The sequence below is a fragment of the Hylobates moloch genome, unplaced genomic scaffold, assembly GCF_009828535.3.
Source record: "Hylobates moloch isolate HMO894 unplaced genomic scaffold, HMol_V3 SCAFFOLD_1, whole genome shotgun sequence".
Classification (NCBI taxonomy): Eukaryota; Metazoa; Chordata; class Mammalia; order Primates; family Hylobatidae; genus Hylobates; species Hylobates moloch.
In genome coordinates, this window is record NW_026652276.1 from 193147568 (window position 1) to 193167439 (window position 19872).

General features: G+C 37.0%; 1 protein-coding gene across 2 annotated transcripts in view; it reads left to right on the forward strand.

Annotated features, from left to right (window-relative positions):
* The window catches only part of ZNF277 (zinc finger protein 277), a 140975-nt gene that overhangs the window by 90024 nt on the left and 31079 nt on the right, over nucleotides 1-19872 (forward strand). For both annotated transcript variants that reach the window (XM_032761483.2, XM_032761484.2), the window contains exons 3-4: nucleotides 1108-1196; nucleotides 1469-1551. In XM_032761483.2, coding sequence (XP_032617374.1) covers nucleotides 1108-1196; nucleotides 1469-1551 — 172 coding nt within the window. The remainder of the gene's footprint in view (nucleotides 1-1107; nucleotides 1197-1468; nucleotides 1552-19872) is intronic.

Below are 19872 nucleotides of genomic sequence, written 5' to 3' on the forward strand. Positions count from 1 at the left end.
GCACCATGGGATTGGAAAATTAATGTTAAGAAAAAAAATTAATAATAAAAAGGAGACAAAATATTGGGAATTGGGGACTACTTAGAGAACTTTACAGGAATCTTCAAATTCTCTACTTCCTTAAAACATTTACTGTGGACCTACTATATCCAAAACATTCCTAGATGTGCTACGTCAAGCCATTTAAAATGTCCAAATTTCTACTCTTCCTATATTCTTCATCTATTTCAATAAGTCCCATTTCTTTTTTTGGTTCTTTGGTGTAAGTTACTTGTTTTATCCCTCAGTTGTGTGGCCTGTTAAATTGGGAGCTATAGAGTCAACCTTTCCTTTTCTTTTCTCTATGAAGATAACACTCTCTTCTTGGTACCATTCAATAAATGAGATTGCAGTTGCCAATATAAATCTTGTTAGATAAATGGAAAGATGAACCACTTGTTAAATCCTGTCATCTTACTCCCTCTTTCATCACATATGTAGGTCTGGGTGTTAGGCTTGGTTTTTAATTTAGCTGGTGTGTTGCTTCTAACTCTGCTCATTAGATACAAGAATTGTAAGTTAGGCTATTTTTCCAAAGTCTAAATTTGCCTCATTTCAGACTCAGTGTGGACATATGGAATTTTTCTATCTTGTTATATTGATATTGAATTTAGACTGATTTCTCATTGCATTATTCTTCTGACCTCTGTTCTTTTGACACATAAGATAACCACTTAGTTTTCTCTTTATTGCAGCGTGTCATAGTCTATTTAATCATTATTGTATTTTAAAGACACATAAACTTAGATGTTATTTCAGAAAAATTCATTATCACATAAAAATAATTCATTTTAACTTTCCTATATGTCTGTTTATTGAATTTGGGGATAGTAGAGTTTAGTCGTTTTCATGCCCTTACATGGTAATTCCTTTTTATTAAATCTTTATTTGATACTTCTATAATGCTTCACTGCCTTTGTATTCACAAAAAACTGCTAGAAAAGCAGTTTTAAGTTAACATTTGATTTGTTGCTTTGGGATAATTGAATGTGCTTATAGATTCCTGTCATTCTAAAGCAAATAGTATATTGAATCTTCTCATCATTCCTTATTTTGTATTGTTCTAAGGTACATTTTATATTGGAGGAAAAGGTTCACTGAACAGCCCATCACAGATTTTTGTAGTGTGATAAGAATTAATTCCACTGCTCCATTTGGTAAGTGTGCATCCTGGCTACCATCTTTTCCCCTACAGTATAAAAATTCAAAGGAATAATCTTACTGTCTTATATTAGAATTGCTTTTACTTTCATGATAGATAAAATTAAATTGATGTGTTTATTTTGCCTAACTTGAATAAAGCTAAAACAGTTCTATGCCAAAGAGATCCTAATAGACACACACATCTGTATTTTTTAAGAAATAAGTCCTTCCTGGAAAAAAATGGTTAATATATTTTTTCTTATTTGTTTTCCTAATCTCTCAACAGAAGAACAAGAGAATTATTTTTTGTTATGTGACGTTTTACCAGAAGATAGAATTCTTAGAGAAGAGCTTCAGAAACAGAGACTGGTAAGAATTGTTTTTAAAGGGTGAATAGTGTCTGGAAAATACATATAAATACATATAAAATCATATTGGTTTTTTTTTCTTTTTTTTTTTTTACTTTTTGTTATGGAAACTTTCAAACATATGTAAAAGAGGAGACAATACAAAAAGGTCTTAAAACAAAAAAAAGTATACACTTGACTGAAAATTAAAGCATTTTATGTTAAAAATGCAGAGAGAATTTTTGGCTTTGTTTTACTTCCTGGATTATCTCTAAAATAACAACAGAACTTACACATTTTAGTGTAATTTTAGCTGCCTGACACATGCTAGGGTTCAGTAGTCGTGGAAAAATGCCCTCAGCTAAAATTGAGTTGAATTGATTAACCTTTTTTTCTCCCCTTCACTGGAATGTGCTATGCACTAGCATTTTTTTTATTTCCCTTTATGAATTAAGCATATGGTTTAATCTACAAAGTAGCCTTTCTGGTTTTCAGCCTTAACCATAAGCAAGCTAATTTGAAAATCTCAGCATCTTTAGCCTTTAAAAAAGATAACAGCACATACAAGCATGAATTTTTTTTTTTTTTTTTTTTTTTTGAGATGGAGTCTCGCTTTGTTGCCCAGGCTGGAGTGCAGTGGCGCAATCTCGGCTCACTGCAAGCTCCACCTCCTGGACTCACGCCATTCTCCTGCCTCAGCCTCACGAGTAGCTGGGACTACAGGCACCTGCCACCACACCCGGCTAATTTTTTGTATTTTTAGTAGAGATGGGGTTTCACTGTGTTAGCAAGGATGGTCTTGATCTCCTGACCTCGTGATCCACCCGCCTCAGCCTCCCAAAGTGCTGGGATTACAGGCGTGACCCCGGCTGAAAATTTTTATTTTCATAAGTTAATCAGAAAGTAATTTTTTAAATTGTTAATTTTGTTTAAAAGTACATGGGTTCCCATTATTTGTGATTTAATCTCGACTATTACTTGAAGTTGACTTGCTGTTCCTTTAGTGATTTCTTATAAGTCTTTCTTGTATCTTTGGACTTAGCTAAATATGTTATAAGAGAGAGAAATGATTTAAATATTTGTGCTATATCCTCAAGAGATCTAGGAGAAAAATAAACACTATTTACCATAGTCATATAATTTAAGAAAGTCCCTGGAAGCACATTTTATTTTGTAGACATCCCAAATGATTATTTCTTCCAGTAGGGGAAGGTGATACCCTTGGATGTTGATTTATATGTCAGAAAAGTTACTCTTTTCCTGTACAACAACTGCAGTAAAGAAACAGGACTTCCTGAGTTTCTCTTCTCTCCTTATAGCAGTGTCTTATGAAATCTGCAAAACAAGGCTAAATTTACTATCATGTCTTATGAATGTTATTTGCGTGCACTTATTCATAATTTCCAATTTACATGAATTTTCTCACTGTTGCTAACAGTGGCCTTAAGAATGATCAAAAGATGTCATGATCCTAGTAGTCCTAAGGATTTATTTATAAGAACTCAAACCCTACTACTTCAGCCATTCTTGTTCTTTAGCATGCAGAATCTGTACGATGTGTCTGCAGATGGACTCAGGTCTCTAAAAATACCTACATATACTGCATTTAAGTTACCTTTTTTACTTTACAGTTTGATAGTGATACATTTAATGGAAGTGAGCATTATGCCAGCTTACAGAAACAAAATGAGAATGAAAAGGCAGTTAATCCATACATGCTCGTTGAATTTCTGCTTAAGTAGATGCCTATACAAAGAAGTACAAGAGTACAAGGCATAGTCCATATCATACAAGAGTGTACGGTCTACTTAGAGAAGAAAGATAAATATGTATTCTTATCTTGGTGATAGAGATAATGATAAAATATCTTGCAGGGCTTATGAAGATTAAGTGACATGTAATACACTTAGAACACTACCTGGCACATAGAAGGCACTTAATAAATATTAGCCAATAAAAGTAACAGTAATAATGCTGTGCCTTAACAATGAGAAGGATTTGGATAGTTAAGAGAGTTGTAGAGAAGGGAAGAAAGATACATATGCATCTAAATGTTCAAGGTGTGTTCAGGAAAATCGAGTAAAAGTCTACTCTGGCTTAGGTAGAAAAATTTTTATGGGGAGGAGTATGACATAAATTTGAAGAGGTAAAATGGAGCTAAATTGTGGAAATCCTTCAGTGCCAGAAACTTGACTTTGTAGTAATAAAGACCCATTAATGTGCCCTCATTGCCCATCAGTGACATGAAGAAAAGAGTAAATGTAGCTGTGTATAAATCCATTTCAAGCTGTCAAATCCTGAGAAGGACTAGACCAACTTGGGGATTGGAAGTAAGCTAACAATGACTGATGACCGTCCATAAGCCATGCCTTGTATTTGGTTCTTGCTTCATAGCACCCTGTGAGGTGGCTATTAAATGCCGTTCTATTTATGAGTAAAATGTGGCCTAGGAAGCTTAATTTGCCCAGGAACACATAGTGAATGAGGTGCAGAGCTAGAGTTTCAAACCAAATGTTCCAGGTACATGCCTTTTAAGCCTTGCCATGCCGGCGTAGTAATTATTTGGCCTCTCATGTGTCTGGTACTATTATTCTAGGCTCTGGGAATCGCTCTGTCCTGGGTGCTCATCGTCTGCCAAGTCTGTGTAGGGAGGGGATTCAGGCTTGGATTGAAGTTGAGGGAAAGCAGAGGCAGTTTACAATAGCCCGCCACTGGAATTCTGATTAGAGGATCAACAAAAAGTTAAAAAAGACTTGCCAAACAGCAGAAAGACAGGCTGAATTTGCCATCAGCCAGTTCATCACAATTTTATGCTACACAGTGCGGAAGCATGAGGTTAGTGTGGGTGATTCTTCTGTGGGCATTAGCAATGATTATAGGATCTATCTCTTCTATATAGAAAGAACTTTACAAATCAGTAAGAAGCATGTCCAGAAAGAAGTCTAAACCATTAAAAGAAACAAAAGTAACAGTATACTTTTTCTTCTTCTGTCAAGTTAACAGGATTTGAAAATAATAGTACTAAATGGTGGCAAGAATGTTAAGAGACAAGTACTTTTTCAGCTGCTTTTAAGAATGTAAACTGGCATACCATTTCTGAGAGGCACTTTCTCATCATGCATTGGAACTCTTGAAGATGTTTATGCCCTTGGCCCATAGTGTGCAGGAACTCATCCTAGGAAGATTTTACAGCCAGAGGGTTTTGAAGTCACTCACTCTACCACAGCTTGGTGGTTTTTTCCTTATGTTGCTACTAATTATACTTTATCAAACAATTTTTTATTAATCAGAATTTCATTCTAGTTTCTAAAACATGTAATTTAAACCAATCAAACTGCTTTATGATAATGGATGTATAATGTAGTCAGTGTTTGAGTGACCCCAGCTCAATATTTCAACTCAAAGACCTTGAATTGAGGATCTTGAGGATCTCAACTTGAGGATCTCAACTCACATCCACGAGGAAGAACCCTCAAACTAGAGTATTAGTAGGGCATTTGCTGACTTGATTTGCATTAACGATGATTTGCATATGTATTATTCTTCAATATTTATTCTTTCATGTGGAACTCTAGGTAAAGCATATAGTTTAAGTACCTTTGTATGGTTTGCTCTTAGTTCAAAATGACTTTGTAACTTAAGGGCAGAAACTGGGTCTTATATTTAAACATCCTTCCTAGTCCTCCCTGTACTCCTAAGTTCATATTGTTATTTTTCCCCAAACCTCATTTTAAACAAACAGACAAAACTCTGTTTTCTGTGTGAGTGGCTGGAGGTATATAGAGTTTAAATGATTCACTGAAAGTTACAGTAACAGATTTTATGCTAGAATCATATTTCTTTTTCCACTTTCTTTGAGATTTCGCTGGTTTCTTGACATTTGCAAGATTTGTATGTGTTCCCAGTTTTCTTTTTGAAGAGCTTGATTCCTACTTGACACTTCTTTGAATATTTTCATCCATATTCTGAAGGAAACTACAGAATTAGGAAGATTCTCGAGGATTTCAATAGCTTGAACACCTTCTTCCCTTTAGCTTCCTTTAAAAATTCTCACTTGATCTTGGTGCATCATTTTCTTATTTCTCATCAATCTAGCTTAGTCTTGTCCAGTGGTTCTTTTCCCTCTTTTCTCTTAAATATATATTTGTATGTTTCTCAAGATCTGATCTCCCATTCAGGGCATGCACATCCGTATAACTACCACTATTATGCCTATGGCTTAAATGTTAGTGCTGGTGCAGAGTCGGCAGTCAGAGTAAATATTCATTAATTGAGTTCATCCATAGCTTTCATCCTGGTTCACTTCTGAGCCCCAAATCTGTATTTCCTCATGTGAAACTTTTCCATTTGGATTTCTAGTCCGCACTTTAATATGCCTAAAAACAGAACTTATTTTTTTCCTCCCCCAAAACTTGCTATTTGCCTGTTCTCCTTTTATTACATAATGACACCACCAGTCTCCTGGTCACTCAGTTTGGAAATCTCTAGAAGCATATTTAATTGATTCTTTTTTTTCTCACCCCTATATCTAAGTCATTTGTCAAATCCTACCAGGTCCAGCTGAGTCCCAAGTCCCACATCCATACTCATACTTACCTTGTCTATAGACTCACCTCTTCAGGCAATTGACACTGCCTCCAGAATTTTAATATTAATAAATACCTATTAAAATTAATGTTACTATTAATTGATTAATAGTAATTGATTATTATCTGTTAATATTAATAAATAACATAAATCACTTTATTCTTTTTCTTTCTGACAAGATCTCCCTCTGTTGCCCAGGCTGGAGTACAGTGGCTCACTGCAACCTCTGTTACCTGGGGTCAAGTGATCCTTTTGTAGCGATAGGGTCTCACTATATTGCCCAGGCTGGTCTTGAACTCCTGGGCTCAAGGGATCCTCCTGCCTCAGCCTCCTAGATGCTGGAATTACAACAGCAAGCCATTGCACCTGGCCCTATTCTCTGCTTCAAAAACCTGCACTGTTCTTTATTGTCTTCATGTTCTTAAGGTTTTCTAGGCTCAAACTGCGTTTCCAGTGTCTTTTCCCTAAATTGCCCAGCATCCAATTAATTCGTTTATTCAACAAATATTTATCTTGTACCAGATATTTTCTAAATACTACTGATATAGCAGTGGGTAAAACAGGCAATGGTCCCTGCCCTTGTGAAGTTTACACTGTAGTATAAACATTACTTTTCTCACGTTTATCAAGTATGTTAGGTACTTTCAGGATTCTGCTTCATGAACTAGGAATGGCAACCCCCACCTGTATAGATACATAACCCTCAAGGCATTGCTCAACTGCCACATTTTCCAAAAGTTTCCCATATGCCACCTGTCAAAATTAATAACCTCTTCTAAGTTCTATTGACACACTATTTTATTTGGCTTTTCAATTATAGTTAGTTATTTTAAAATCTGTCTTCCTTACTAAGATGCCTCTTAGCAGTTCAGACTGTTGTATTAACTTTTGTATCTTCTCTGAGGCTTGCTCTTAAGTATGAACTGAAATTTCATCCTGAAGTATTGGCTTGTATTTCTATAAAGCCGTATAGTCAAATATCCCTGATTAACAAGGACACAATATAGCTAAGGCAGACATCTATAATCACTGCACTACACTTTGCACTTCAACATAAAAAAATCCTCAGTTTTTCCTTTGTCTGCAGGAGAAAATGTGTGGTATTCATAAGCTCTCAGTAGCAAGACGTAACTTAACTAAATTGGGAAGGAGGGAAAGATAACTGTATGAAGGTATTTTTTTTAATCACTATTTCAGACGTCAGCTTGAGATATCATTCATGACAACTACAAATATTTTATGAAAGTTTTAACGTATATAACAAATTTATCTTCAGGAGAGAAACTGTTTTTTCTGTTTTTAATTCTACTTCATGTCTCTTACCTCTCCCCACAATAAAGCCACAACAAAATGAAATTGCTTATCTCCCACTGAGAAGATTGTTCTTCCTCATGCCACTTTTTAAAATATAGTTTTAGAGACTTTTGGTAAAGGATCAAATTACTGTATGCCAACAAACTAAAAGTAAAAAAATCAATTTATATTTATACCTTTCTTGCATAATTCCTGTCTTTCAGGCACAGTACATACAAGTTCTAATACTGCATCTAGAATAAAATTTTCTTAAATATAAGATGATACTTCCCATTGAATGTAACATTGTTATTAACAGTGCAACAGAGATCAATTGAGCTGCAGTGACCATTGAGTAAGTTTAACCTTCAGATTGATGACTGCTTTCTTTGGGAAACAAATGGTAATCACAATCTAAAACAATATTATTCTGAGTCCTAAGGTTCACCACTTTGAGCATCTTCAACAAGGACTTAAAATTTACAAGACATTTTATATATATACTTGTTGAGTGAGATCAGGCAGGAAATATTACCCCTGTTTAACAGGAAATGCAAGGTCAAGGACAGTAAGAAACATGCATACAACCATGGTTATATACTATGTTAAATAGAAAGGGAAGCAATTCAAACTCCTAAATTTCCAACCCCAATCACCATTCTCTTTCTAATTGCACCAGGATACTTTATCACATTTGATCTTTCTTTCTGAGAAAATGTGACTTTTTTTTTTTTTTTTTTTTTTTTTTTGAGACAGAGTGTCACTCTGTCACCCAGGCTGGAGTGCAGTGGCACAATCTTGGCTCACTGCAACCCCACCTCCCGGATTCAAGCAATTCTCATGCCTCAGCCTCCCGAGGAGTAGCTGGGATCACAGGTGCGTGCCACCACACCCTGCTAATTTTTATTTTTTTTTTATTTTTTTTTTTTTGAGACAGAGTCTTGCTCTGTCGCCCAGGCTGGAGTGCAGTGGCGCAGTCTCGGCTCACTGCAAGCTCTGCCTTCCGGGTCCACGCCATTCTCCTGCCTCAGCCTCTCCGAGTAGCTGGGACTACAGGTGCCCGCCACCACGCCCGGCTAATTTTTTGTATTTTTAGTAGAGACGGGGTTTCACCGTGGTGTCGATCTCCTGACCTCGTGATCCGCCCGCCTCGGCCTCCCAAAGTGCTGGGATTACAAGCGTAAGCCACCGCACCCGGCCTAATTTTTATATTTTTAGTAGAGACAGGGTTTAACCATGTTGGCCAGGCTGATCTCAAACTCCTGACCTCAAGTGATCCACCTGCCTTGGCCTCCCAAAGTGCTGGAATTACAGGTGTGAGCCACTATGTCCAGCCAAATGTGACATTTTCTAAATTGACATTTGTTAGAATTAATGAAAATGGCTGAACAGGACATAAGTATATATGTAAATAAATAATAATATTCTGTTTTCATTGTAAATACGTTTTTAAAGAAAATCTGATTTCGTATTATCTTAGTTCAGTAGTTGATAGGAATTTCTTATTCCCTTGGGCCTAAGCTTCTTATATTTTCTTTTAGAACTGTACCTGACCTTGAGTTTATACAGGAAAATACTTCCTCAGGCTGCTAATACTATACCGAGTCATGCCATGCTGATAGCTTTCTTTTTCCTTTTTCTTCTAAAAGATGAGTATTTTGCAATCTCCCATGGCCACCTATTGAATTTTTTAAAGTCCTTCTCTTCCTACCTAAGCTAAATTCTCTTATACCTTTAATACAAATAGGAATTTGGCTTTTCTAGTTTCTTGTGTGTGTAACTCTTGCATTTACATTTTGTTTTGTACATCTACCTTTTTTCATTGTGATGATATATTCCATGTGAATGATTAAATTCATCTCATTTTTTTATCTTCTAGTTTATTTTTTTTAGATGTTCTGTCCTGTTTTGAAGACACTCTTCAAAAGCTATCTCAGTGAGACTCAAAGTAGAAGAAAAATACTGTATTTCTATCCTGTATAGCAAGCAGATGGCTGTTGCCTTTATCATTGCAGTTTCAGAAACGGTGGGAGGTACTGATATCTTTCAAGAAGGTGAAATATTAGTCAGATCAACTCTCATGGATTTGGGGGTGTATATCATCATCCAGTTAAGAAATTTATCTCTGTCTTTTATGTTTCACTGTCTTATTTTAGTCATTGACATGGATAGCTTTTCCTTGTTTATTTAAGATTCTAATGTCACAAGGTTAACTTTCTATCATCTCTCATAAAATGCTGAGAAAGGTGGATTTTATTGATTGTTTTTAAAGAAACTGTATTTTGCCATTAATCGTTTTTGTTTTAGTACAGTTATCCCTGCCTTCTACATGCAGAGGTGTGTGTTTAAGTATATTAAGTATTATTTAATATATTATTTGAGTATATTGCTAACATAAATTCAAATGCTCTAGTGATCAGACTCTGGCAAACAGATCAGTCATTCCCAATGGTGTTCAGTGACCCTTTTGACACTTAAAAGAGAATTTTGGGGGTGGGAAAAAGTAGCTTTTTATTTGACCCCTGGTGTGAGTGCTTCCAAAATATTTCACTCAGTTGTAGGTAGATTCCATTCTGAAAGTCGTTGAAGCTATACATCATTATCTGTACAAATAATTTATTCATGTTTCCATTTTACTTTATTAACCAAACTTGTCTTTTAATCCTTAAGTTAGTGGAAATTTACTGAACTTTTTATACTTTTAATTTCCTCATATTGAATGTTACATCAGATAGAATAAAGGATGTGACAGAAAAAAATAATTTCACCATAATACTGAGTGGGATTAAAATGAAAATACCATCTTACTGTCAGAAAAGATAAGAAATGGCAAACAGAACAAGAGGAGTTGGTGTTATGTCTTTAGCCAGCCTCAGTTTGAAACAATTTGAAAACTCTTTCAGTAACTTAGACAGTGTTCACTTATTCACATCATGTAACTAGTAATTAAAATTATCCAGTACTTTCAAATTTATTTAGAATAAAAATTCAGACTTTTTACCAAGATCTCAAAGGATCTGGCACATGCCTCTCTGAGCCACTCTCCCACGTCTCTCTCACCCACTTTCTCCTGTGCTCACTGTACTCCAGCTACACTGGCTGTGTCTGTGTTCCTCAAACACACCAAGCTGTTTCCAGCTGTAAGGCCTTTGCACTTGCTGTTTGCTCTGCTTGGAATGCTCTTCTCTAGAATCTCATGAGCCGGGCGCAGTGGCTCATGCCTGTAATCCCAGCACTTTGGGAGGCCAAGGCGAGAGAATCGCTTGAACTCAGGAGACCAGCCTGGGTAACAAAGCAAGACTCCATTCCTTAAAAATAATAATAATAAGCTCATGGCTTTTTTGAAGGGAAAGGGAAGAGTTTTTGGAGAAGATGAGCCTCTGGAATGGTACTACAGGCAAATGACTGCTTTGGAAGTGCTTTGGGAAGCTAAAGACATGTAGAGTAATTCATATAGCTGAAATGATTTAGGAAAAATTGCCTTCTGTGGGGGATTAACTTTAGTTATCAGCTACAGTGTTTTGGAAAGTAGATACTCAAAAGTTATACTGATTGTTTAATTTGTTGGAAATTCCTTTCTCGGGGGTAGGAAAGATTTAAACCTATTCTGAATTTGAGGTTATGACCAAATAGAAGTCATAGACTGCAGTGTCTAGTATAATACTAAACTTTTAATGAGCCTTTAGGAAGTTTTTACTGAATAAAATTTGTTTTAACTGATTGAAGTATCCAAGTCAACTGTTTTCACCAAAAAACAAACCAAGAAACCTTCTTTCCTTTATATTTTAAATGTATTTACTCTGATGGAATATGGGGACTAGATAGCAAAGAAGCATCTCTGGTCCCTCTTTTTAATTACTGATGACTGATATACCACTCTCCATGCCTTGATGTCAGTTCTTCAAAGGAATGCTGGTCCACTGTCTCCAGTGCTTATACTAACAGACTCTGAGTGCTCACACTCTTCAAGAGAAGAGGCTCATCAGCATTCCGTATGTATCAGGGAGCTCTGCCATTTGTCCTGCAGTCTGGGTTCCGGTATTACAAATAAGTCACTTCAAAAGAAAGCTAGTACTTTGTGACAACTTTATATCAACAGGACAGACCTTTTTCTGCATCTGATTAATGAGAATTTTAATTTTTATTACTTTCAAGTTTCCATTTTCTTGACCATGTACTATTTATTTTTTATCCTGAACTTTAATTAATGGCTGAAAACTTTAGTCCTAAATTCTAAACTGTTTTAGAACTGCTTGCTCTTTTTTTTTTTTTTTTTTTATACTTTAGGTTTTAGGGTACATGTGCACAATGTGCAGGTTTGTTACATATGTATCCATGTGCCATGTTGGTGTGCTGCACCCATTAGCTCGTCATTTAGCATTAGGTAATCTCCTAATGCTGTTCCTCCCCGCTCCCCCAACCCCACAACAGCCCCCGGAGTGTGATGTTCCCCTTCCTGTGTCCATGTGTAGAACTGCTTGCTCTTTAAGGTTTTCCCTCCTCTGAGATTTCTGAATGTTCTTTTTTTTTTTTTGAGATGGAGTCTTGCTCTGTCACCTAGGCTGGAGTGCAATGGCGTGATTTCGGCTCCCTGCAAGCCTCCACCTTCCGAATTCAAGTGATTCTCCTGCCTCAGCCTCCTGAGTAGCTGGGGTTACAGGCATGCACCACCATGCCCAGCTGATTTTTATATTGTTAGTATAGATGGGGTTTCACTATGTTGGCCAGGCTGGTCTTGAACTCCTGACCTCAGGTGATCCACCCGCCTCAGCCTCCCAAAGTGTTGGGATTATAGGCGTGAGCCACCGCCCCCAGTCGATATTCATGTTTTTATCCCTTTTCTAGAGAGGCTCTTTTATAATCCCAGCATGTAAGCAAAAAGGGAATGCACTTTAGATCTTTACTGGTCCCTAAACATATTCGGGGAGCACAATGACCAAGGGGTGGTACTGTAGGTCTCCTCATCTACCTTCTTTTCCAGCCACCTTTCTATCAGGTTGTTTCCAGACCTGACCTATCCTGTCTTTTGAAAGAAAAGGTCTTCATTTCATAACTTTTAATTATTTTAAATATTTAATTTTTTAATATTTAAATCTTTTAACACCAAATACATGCCTATAACTTTATTTTGAATGTTCTAAGGAAAGTGCATTGCAGAACTTGCTTGACAAACTGCAGGTTAGGTTCTCTCAGGCCTGTCCTTACATCCAGCTCTTATACCCCAGAACACTAATACACACTCAGATACCATCGAGAAGAAAAACTCAGGAACAATTATATTATTTCTCAACATTTTTTACCCCATCCTAAGCAGTAGCCAACATCTACTTTGCAGTGTAGGATTTGGGTCCTTCTCCCAGCAGCTTATAGCCTTTGCTTTGTGTGCTAAAGAATGGTACCCAGAAGCAAGCTGGGGTTCATGCCTGTTCACCGTTAAAGGGCTTTTGTTCACGTCTCTTTGCCCTATTCCTAGTCTTTCTCCTGAGAACTTGGAGGAAGTCCATGGTGGGCGTTGGACCCCTTGTGTCTAGGACTCACGGATTTTGCCTTTAAGAATTATTTAAAATACAAACTTTTGTCTTCCTACTTGCCTTTTCCTCCCATGCTCTGTGTTCGTGTCTGTCTTCAGAGAGGCTAACCGCCTTTTAGAATTCAGTTTGTCTAGTTGCCTTGTGACTTCAACTCATTGGACTCAAAATAAGTTATGAATTTATTTCTTTTGTTTGTTTGTTTTTGAGACCGTCTCACTGTCACCAGGCTGGAGTGCGGTGGTGTGATCTCGGCTCACTGCAGCCTCCACCTCCTGGTTTCAAGGGTTTCTGCCTCCTCAGCCTACCGACTATCTGGGATTATAGGCATGCACCACCATGCCTGGCTAATTTTTTTGTATTTTAAATAGACGGGGTTTCACCATGTTGGCCAGGCTGGTCTCCAACTCCTGACCTCAAGTGATCCACCTGCCTCAACCTCCCAGTTGAATTTTTTTGATTATTCAGCTTTTTCTCATTGATAGGATGTTCTCTTGTATCTATCTCCTAAGCAGAAATTGAACTCCTCCTCCCCCTGCTTGATTTTAGTTACTATCTTAGTGGTTAAGTGCTACTTTTGGCTAAGATAGATGCTTTTTTTTTTCCTTTTATAGAGTTCTAAAAGATAAATGCATACATACATATGTATTTAGTATGTATACATATGTCCAAATACATATGTATGTATTTGTCTACTAAATGAGGTATAGCTTCAGGAGACTATTGACCCTGTCAACTAGTTGTCATAAATTCTAAAACCTGTTACTATGGCTTGGTGTTTAATCTTGGTGTTGACTTACCTATCAATTATTGTATCAATAAATTGCTATATTTGGTTATCTTCATATCCATTTTGCCAGAAGTTTGTCTTTGGAGTGTATGCGAGCAAATTATGTCACTCACTGCCAGATGTTCTTTGGATAGTTTTCTGATACCCACCCAATAAGGGCTAGGCGTCTGCTAACACTTTACTTAAAATTTAATATGTTAAAAATTGTGACCATGGCTGCGTGTGGTGGCTCACTCCTGTAATCCCAGCACTTTGGGAGGCGAGGCGGGCGGATCACTTGAGGCCAGGAGTTCAAGACCAGCCTGACCAACATAGCGAAACCATTTCTCTACTAAAAAAATTTAAAAATTAGCCAGGCATCATGGCACATGCCTGTAATCGTAGATGCTTGGGAGGCTGAAGCACAAGAACCACTTGAGCCCAGGAGGTGGAGGTTGCAGTGAGTCGAGATTACACCACTGTACTCTAGCCTGGACAACAGAGCAAGATTGTGTCTTTAAAAAAAAAAGTGAAAAAATTATGATCATGATATATATGAGGTACAACTTTGGAGGCCAATAGTTGGTGTTAGGAGGGTGGATGAGCATTAGTGGACTCTGGTCTAGTGTGTGGCTATTCTCTTCAGTCATTTTTGAGTAACAATTAAATGACTTTTCATGCAAGTTCTAGTCTGTGTTTAGGATGTAGAAGAGGAAAGATGTTTTCCCTCACTCACCTCTAGTTTCATGGCTGAGACCTGTAAAACAAAAGACAGATTAACAAAAGAAAAGCATACAAATGTATTTAGTATGTTTTACTTGACTCAAGAGCCTTCATAAGGAAATGAAGACCCAAAGAAATGGACACCTGTGCATTTTTCTGCCAAATTTGATGAAGAAGTGGATAGTTGTGGGGAAGTATGATTAGACAAGGGGGATATGATCTGGTAAAAAATTGGAGAGGACTTAGCAAAACCTATTTGTTCAGATTCTTCTGTTTATCCTTGTGTCTTCAGAGATAGGGATGCTCCTTTCCCCCAGGTATAAGAGAGGGTACCTTTTGAATGAAGGCTTTACGATCTACTTTAGGGGAAAAGGGGAAGGAGGAGGTAAAAGTGAGCTTCCTGCTTCTGCTATTCCAAGGTGCCGTATTTTGGGGTGGCATGTTCTGAACCCCATCGCTGACTATGCAGTTTTTACAAGAGTCAACCCAAATGTCTCCTCCTGATGATCTCCTGAAGCCTGTGCCTCTGTATCCATGTGAGAGTCTATAAAAGCAACATTCCAGATACTGACTGGAAGAAAGACAGATTCAAGATTATAACCAACCAATACTTACAAAATCTGTGTTCAGGGACGATTGTTTGAGGAAGACTGGAGACTGATTGTTTAAGACTATATAGAGAAATTTCTCTATATAGTCTTAAACAATCAGTCAGGAGACAAGAAGTATCTGTACTGCATCATGACAATCCATACCCCACCCCTCTGTACTGTTTTCACTGAGTTTGAGGGTGTGCTTTGGGATGAGGGTTAGCTTTTTTTTGAAGCTTGATATTGGAAACAGTCCTATGTTGTTTTTTCTATTAATCCTAAGTATATTGTCCATGATACATATACTTATTATGTACCCACAATGACTCTGACATCAGTTACCTGGACAGGCCAAACTTCACAACTTAAGGGCACAGCCCTCTACAGACTATCCTCACTTCAAACACCAGCCACAAATTGAGGGTTCCCTGGGATACTTTTGCTTCTCACCATCTGGCTACAAATTCAAGGGTTCCCACTACTCTCTCAGGTTCAGTAGTTTGCTATAATGACTCACAGAACTCAGAAAAGCACTATACTTGTGATTACAGTGCAGTCATAGCAATAGGATACAAATCAGAACAAATCAAACAGAGAGACGCATAGGATGAGATCTGGGAGATTCCCAAATACAAAGCTGCCATCGTTCCTAGGGATGCATTGTCCTCCTGGCACATCAGTATGTAACAATACCCGGAATAATCCCAACCAGGAAAGTTTACTGGAGCTTTGGTGTCCAGAGTTTTTATTGTGGCTTCATTGAGTAGGTGTAATTGAGTAAATCGTTGGTCACATGGTTAAGCTTGATCTCCAGCTCCCCTCCCTTCCCAGGAGATTAGGCTGATCTTATGTGGCTCAGAGCCCCAACCCACTAATCATGTGGTTGGTCTTTCTGGCATGGCCAGTTCCCATCCTGAGTTATGTCATTTATATAAACTATCAGGTGTGGTCAAAGGGCCCACCATGAATAACACAGACCCTCTAGTCACTCGGGAAATTCTCAGGGTTAGTAAGTTACCTCCTAGGAACAGACAACAAGGGCCATCTGAATTCCCCACACAAACCCTTTATCTGGTGTGTTTCCCTTGTCTGCCAAAGCTGAGAGCCACATTTAGGGCCTACCTTTAGGTTAGGTTTGAGAGAGAGAGACAGAGAGAGAGAGAGAGAGTGTGTGTGTATGTGTGTGTGTGTGTGTGTATTTTATTTTTTATTTGCAATGTAGGTGCCCACCCTACTTTTTTCTTTCTTCTTTTACTCCCATGTCTATGCTACATTGTTCTGTAGCAGCTTGAAACATTTATTAGAACAAAGTGGAGGTATAAGTGAAATAATCCCAGATACCTCAGAGTTAATCCATGGTTCTTAAAAAGCAGGAGAAATGGGAAATTCTGCTGCCTTGCTGTGGAGCCTTTGGGCCACTGCTATAATTTTCCTGGGGAGATTTGTTGTGTTCTATATTGGAGGAGTGCCACTGGACTCCTAGGCTGAGAATGCCTAGCTGGTTCTGCCATGCTGCTGCCTTTAAGCCGGTTTGGGAAGGAGCCTGAGGAGTGTGCCTTTTTCTCTCATAGCCACTCATATATCCATTTAGCCAAGAAACTCTATTGTAAATCTATTACTTGTCAGTCTCCATAAAATGTTTTTGATAGCCCTGGCTGATAACATCCATCTTGGTTTTACTTTCATGTGTTAATGCAGGTTATTTCCATTGGATTTGTCACTTTAACCATCAGTTTTTTACTTTCCTGTGTATAAATTCTTACCTAAATAAACATGTTTTAAATTGCTCTTTCATAAATTGGCTGGTTTTTATAATGTTCAGCCCAACTCACATTTTCATTTTCTACCTATGTGTCAATCCCCTATGACTATGTTGAGTGCCATCTGCTATATCTGCTGTTTTATTAATGTTTTCTCTGCTTTTAGCTTATGAATAAAGATGAAAGACTAGGCATTGACCCCTTTGCTGTCACACTTGACATTTTACACTAATTAGAAAAACATATATAGCTTATTATTATGACTTCTGCCTAACACATAAGTTGATCTTATATTCTTACAGCTGTGGTTTTATCTAAGCGTATTTGTAATGAAAATCTTAACTGATTTTTATCAGCTTCTTTGAGAAGCTCAAACGTATAATGTCTGCGCCATGCTCTTCATCTCCCTATTCCTAGTATATAGCCCAGAATAAACTTAAATGAATAAAACCTGATATATAGCCCAGCATGAATTTCTTTTTTTAGAAAACATAAATCCACAAAGTAGATGGGCACATCTTCGATTTGCACATCTTTGTGGTGCTTTTTACGGAGTGTCTCCTAATTTTTTTTTATTCATAAGTGACTTCAAACATATGCCACAGCTAATTCTATCTGATGCTAACCTTTATGAAGGAAAGAAAGAGGAAGGGAAAGAAAAAAAAAAGAGGGAGAAAAGGAGGAAGGGAAGAAGGAGAGGAGAGAAGAAAATAGAAAAGAAAAAATACTTTTCTTCATCGCCCAAGTAGCTTCTACTCAGTTTTTTGCCTGATCAGCAGTTGTCAGTATGTTTACCACAGAAGAAGGATGCACGGAATTTAAAACTGTTTTGTTTTCTCACATCCCAGCAAGGAACAGCAATAGGAATAAAGGTGCTAGGGCATAGTGACAATGTGACTGTCTTCCACCTAGACTCCTGTTAACCACTCGAAGTTTTGAAGAAATAGAAGCCATGGGAAACACGGCAACTCCATTCAACAGTTATTGTTCACCCTGTCTATAATACCCAGGGGAGATTACAAAGATGAATAAAACAGTTCTGCCTTCAGTGGGCTTATTATCTGGTAGAATACATTTTGAGTTGATTACTTAGAGATAATAACATTAACAAGGTTTTCCTATCAGTCGTTCATATACTTTGGAGAACTATTAGTTCGGAAAAAAAATTTTTTTCTGTGCATCAGAGCCTGAGTCCTAGGCAGATGAATTATTTTCTAATTTAAGATTTATATGTGGAATACCTCACAACCAAATGAAATGTGTGAACCTAGGGTGGTCTTGTGTAGAGATTAGGGAGGAACATTAAAAGACATTCTTGGGGTAATTGAAGAAATCTAAGTATTATCTGGATACTACAAGCTATTTTAAATTTACTGTTGATTTTCTTACTTGTGATGATAATGGTTTTGTGGTTATACATAGGGGAATGTCCTTACTCTTAGGAGAGGCATGCTGAAGTATTTAGGAGTAAAGTATCATCGTATCTGCAATTTATTTTCAAATAGTACAGCCAAAACAAAGTATATAATATACAAATGTAAGTGTGCATGTGAGGAGAGAGAAAGAAACAAGCAAAATGTTCAGTTACTGAATGTAAATATTGAGTATAGGAATGTTAATTGTACTGTTGATTTAACTTTTCTGTGTTGGTGAAATTTTTCATAATAAAAAATTTTTAAAAATAGAAGAGTAGCAAAGTTTAGGGATAGCTACCTGTCTTATTTAGCTTCCTGGTTTACTAATTCATTTAGAATGTCATGACATTGCTATGTCAGCAAAGGCAGTTTCAACAAATAAAGGAGAGCTTTCTTCTCCTTATTGAATTGATTACAATACAATAATGAAAACTGTTCCAGACATAATAGTTGCATATTTAAAATATTTTTTATTTTCATATTTTATGTATAAGTGAAAAATGGTCAAAAGTATATATTATATCTTTGTTGTTATTTTAAGAAATTTATAAGGCAAAAGTACTTTGTAGACTAAACTATTAGTGTGGAAAGGAGGAAAACCTTGATCTCATTATTTCAATTCTTAATATTTTTTAGAAAATGAAACAAAAGTAATTGTGTTCTATACCAACATACTTCATTTTCCTTAGCTGTTGGGCTTTATAATTATCACTAATTCATTTCCTTATTATGACCTGCATCTTCTATTTTGCTCAAAACGTCATTTTGGTAACAAACTGTATTTGTGCCCTTAAAAAGTATGTTTTTAAATTTTTTTTTTTTTTTTTTCAGACTGGGCCTCACTGTCTTGCCCAGGCTGGAGTGCAGTGGTACGATCACAGCTCACCACAGCCTCAAGCTTCTGGGCTCAAGCGATAGTCCCACCTCAGTCAGCTTCCTGGATAGCTGGACTACAGGCACGCACCACCATGCCTGGCCAATTGTTTCATTTTTAGTAAAGATGGGGGTCTCCTTGTGTTGCCCAGGCCGTGTTTATAGTATTAAAAGTAAAAATGATTTTTTAAAAGTAAAAACCTATCCCTAAATCCCTAGTCCTATAGCAAGTAAAATTCTATGTATCTCTGTATATATTTTGTAAAAATTGTCTGTTGTAAGTTTAAAAGAAAACTTTAGGATTTTTAAAAATCATAATCAACAGTAAATTTCTTGGAATAGTTTACATATGTAGTAGACCATTCTCTTTGTTTAAACAAATTATCAACTTACTGTCGCTGTGGGAAGCTCTTCATTTTTCTTTATAAATGAAATATAAAGTACATAATAAGTGCCAACCATCTGTCAGTAAGGGATAATCAAGTGTGTTATAAGCCCCTTTCCTTTGAGAAAGCCATTTTGATTTTCAGTAGAGCACATAGATTTGTAGTGTGTATGTTGTTGCACCTCGGGTATAAATGTAGTCATCATGTATTTATTGAGAATCTACTATAAGAAATTGTGTGCTTATGGCATAGAGGAGCTCATTTGCTGTGAGTAGAGATGGTTGGGACACAGTTTTCCTGAAGACCAAGCAATGTAGATGCCAACTGAATGCTATAAAACTGTGGTAAAGAAGGAAGTATCACTTCTTTTTTTTTTTTTTTTTTTTTTGAGACGGAGTCTTGCTCGGTCGCCCAGGCTG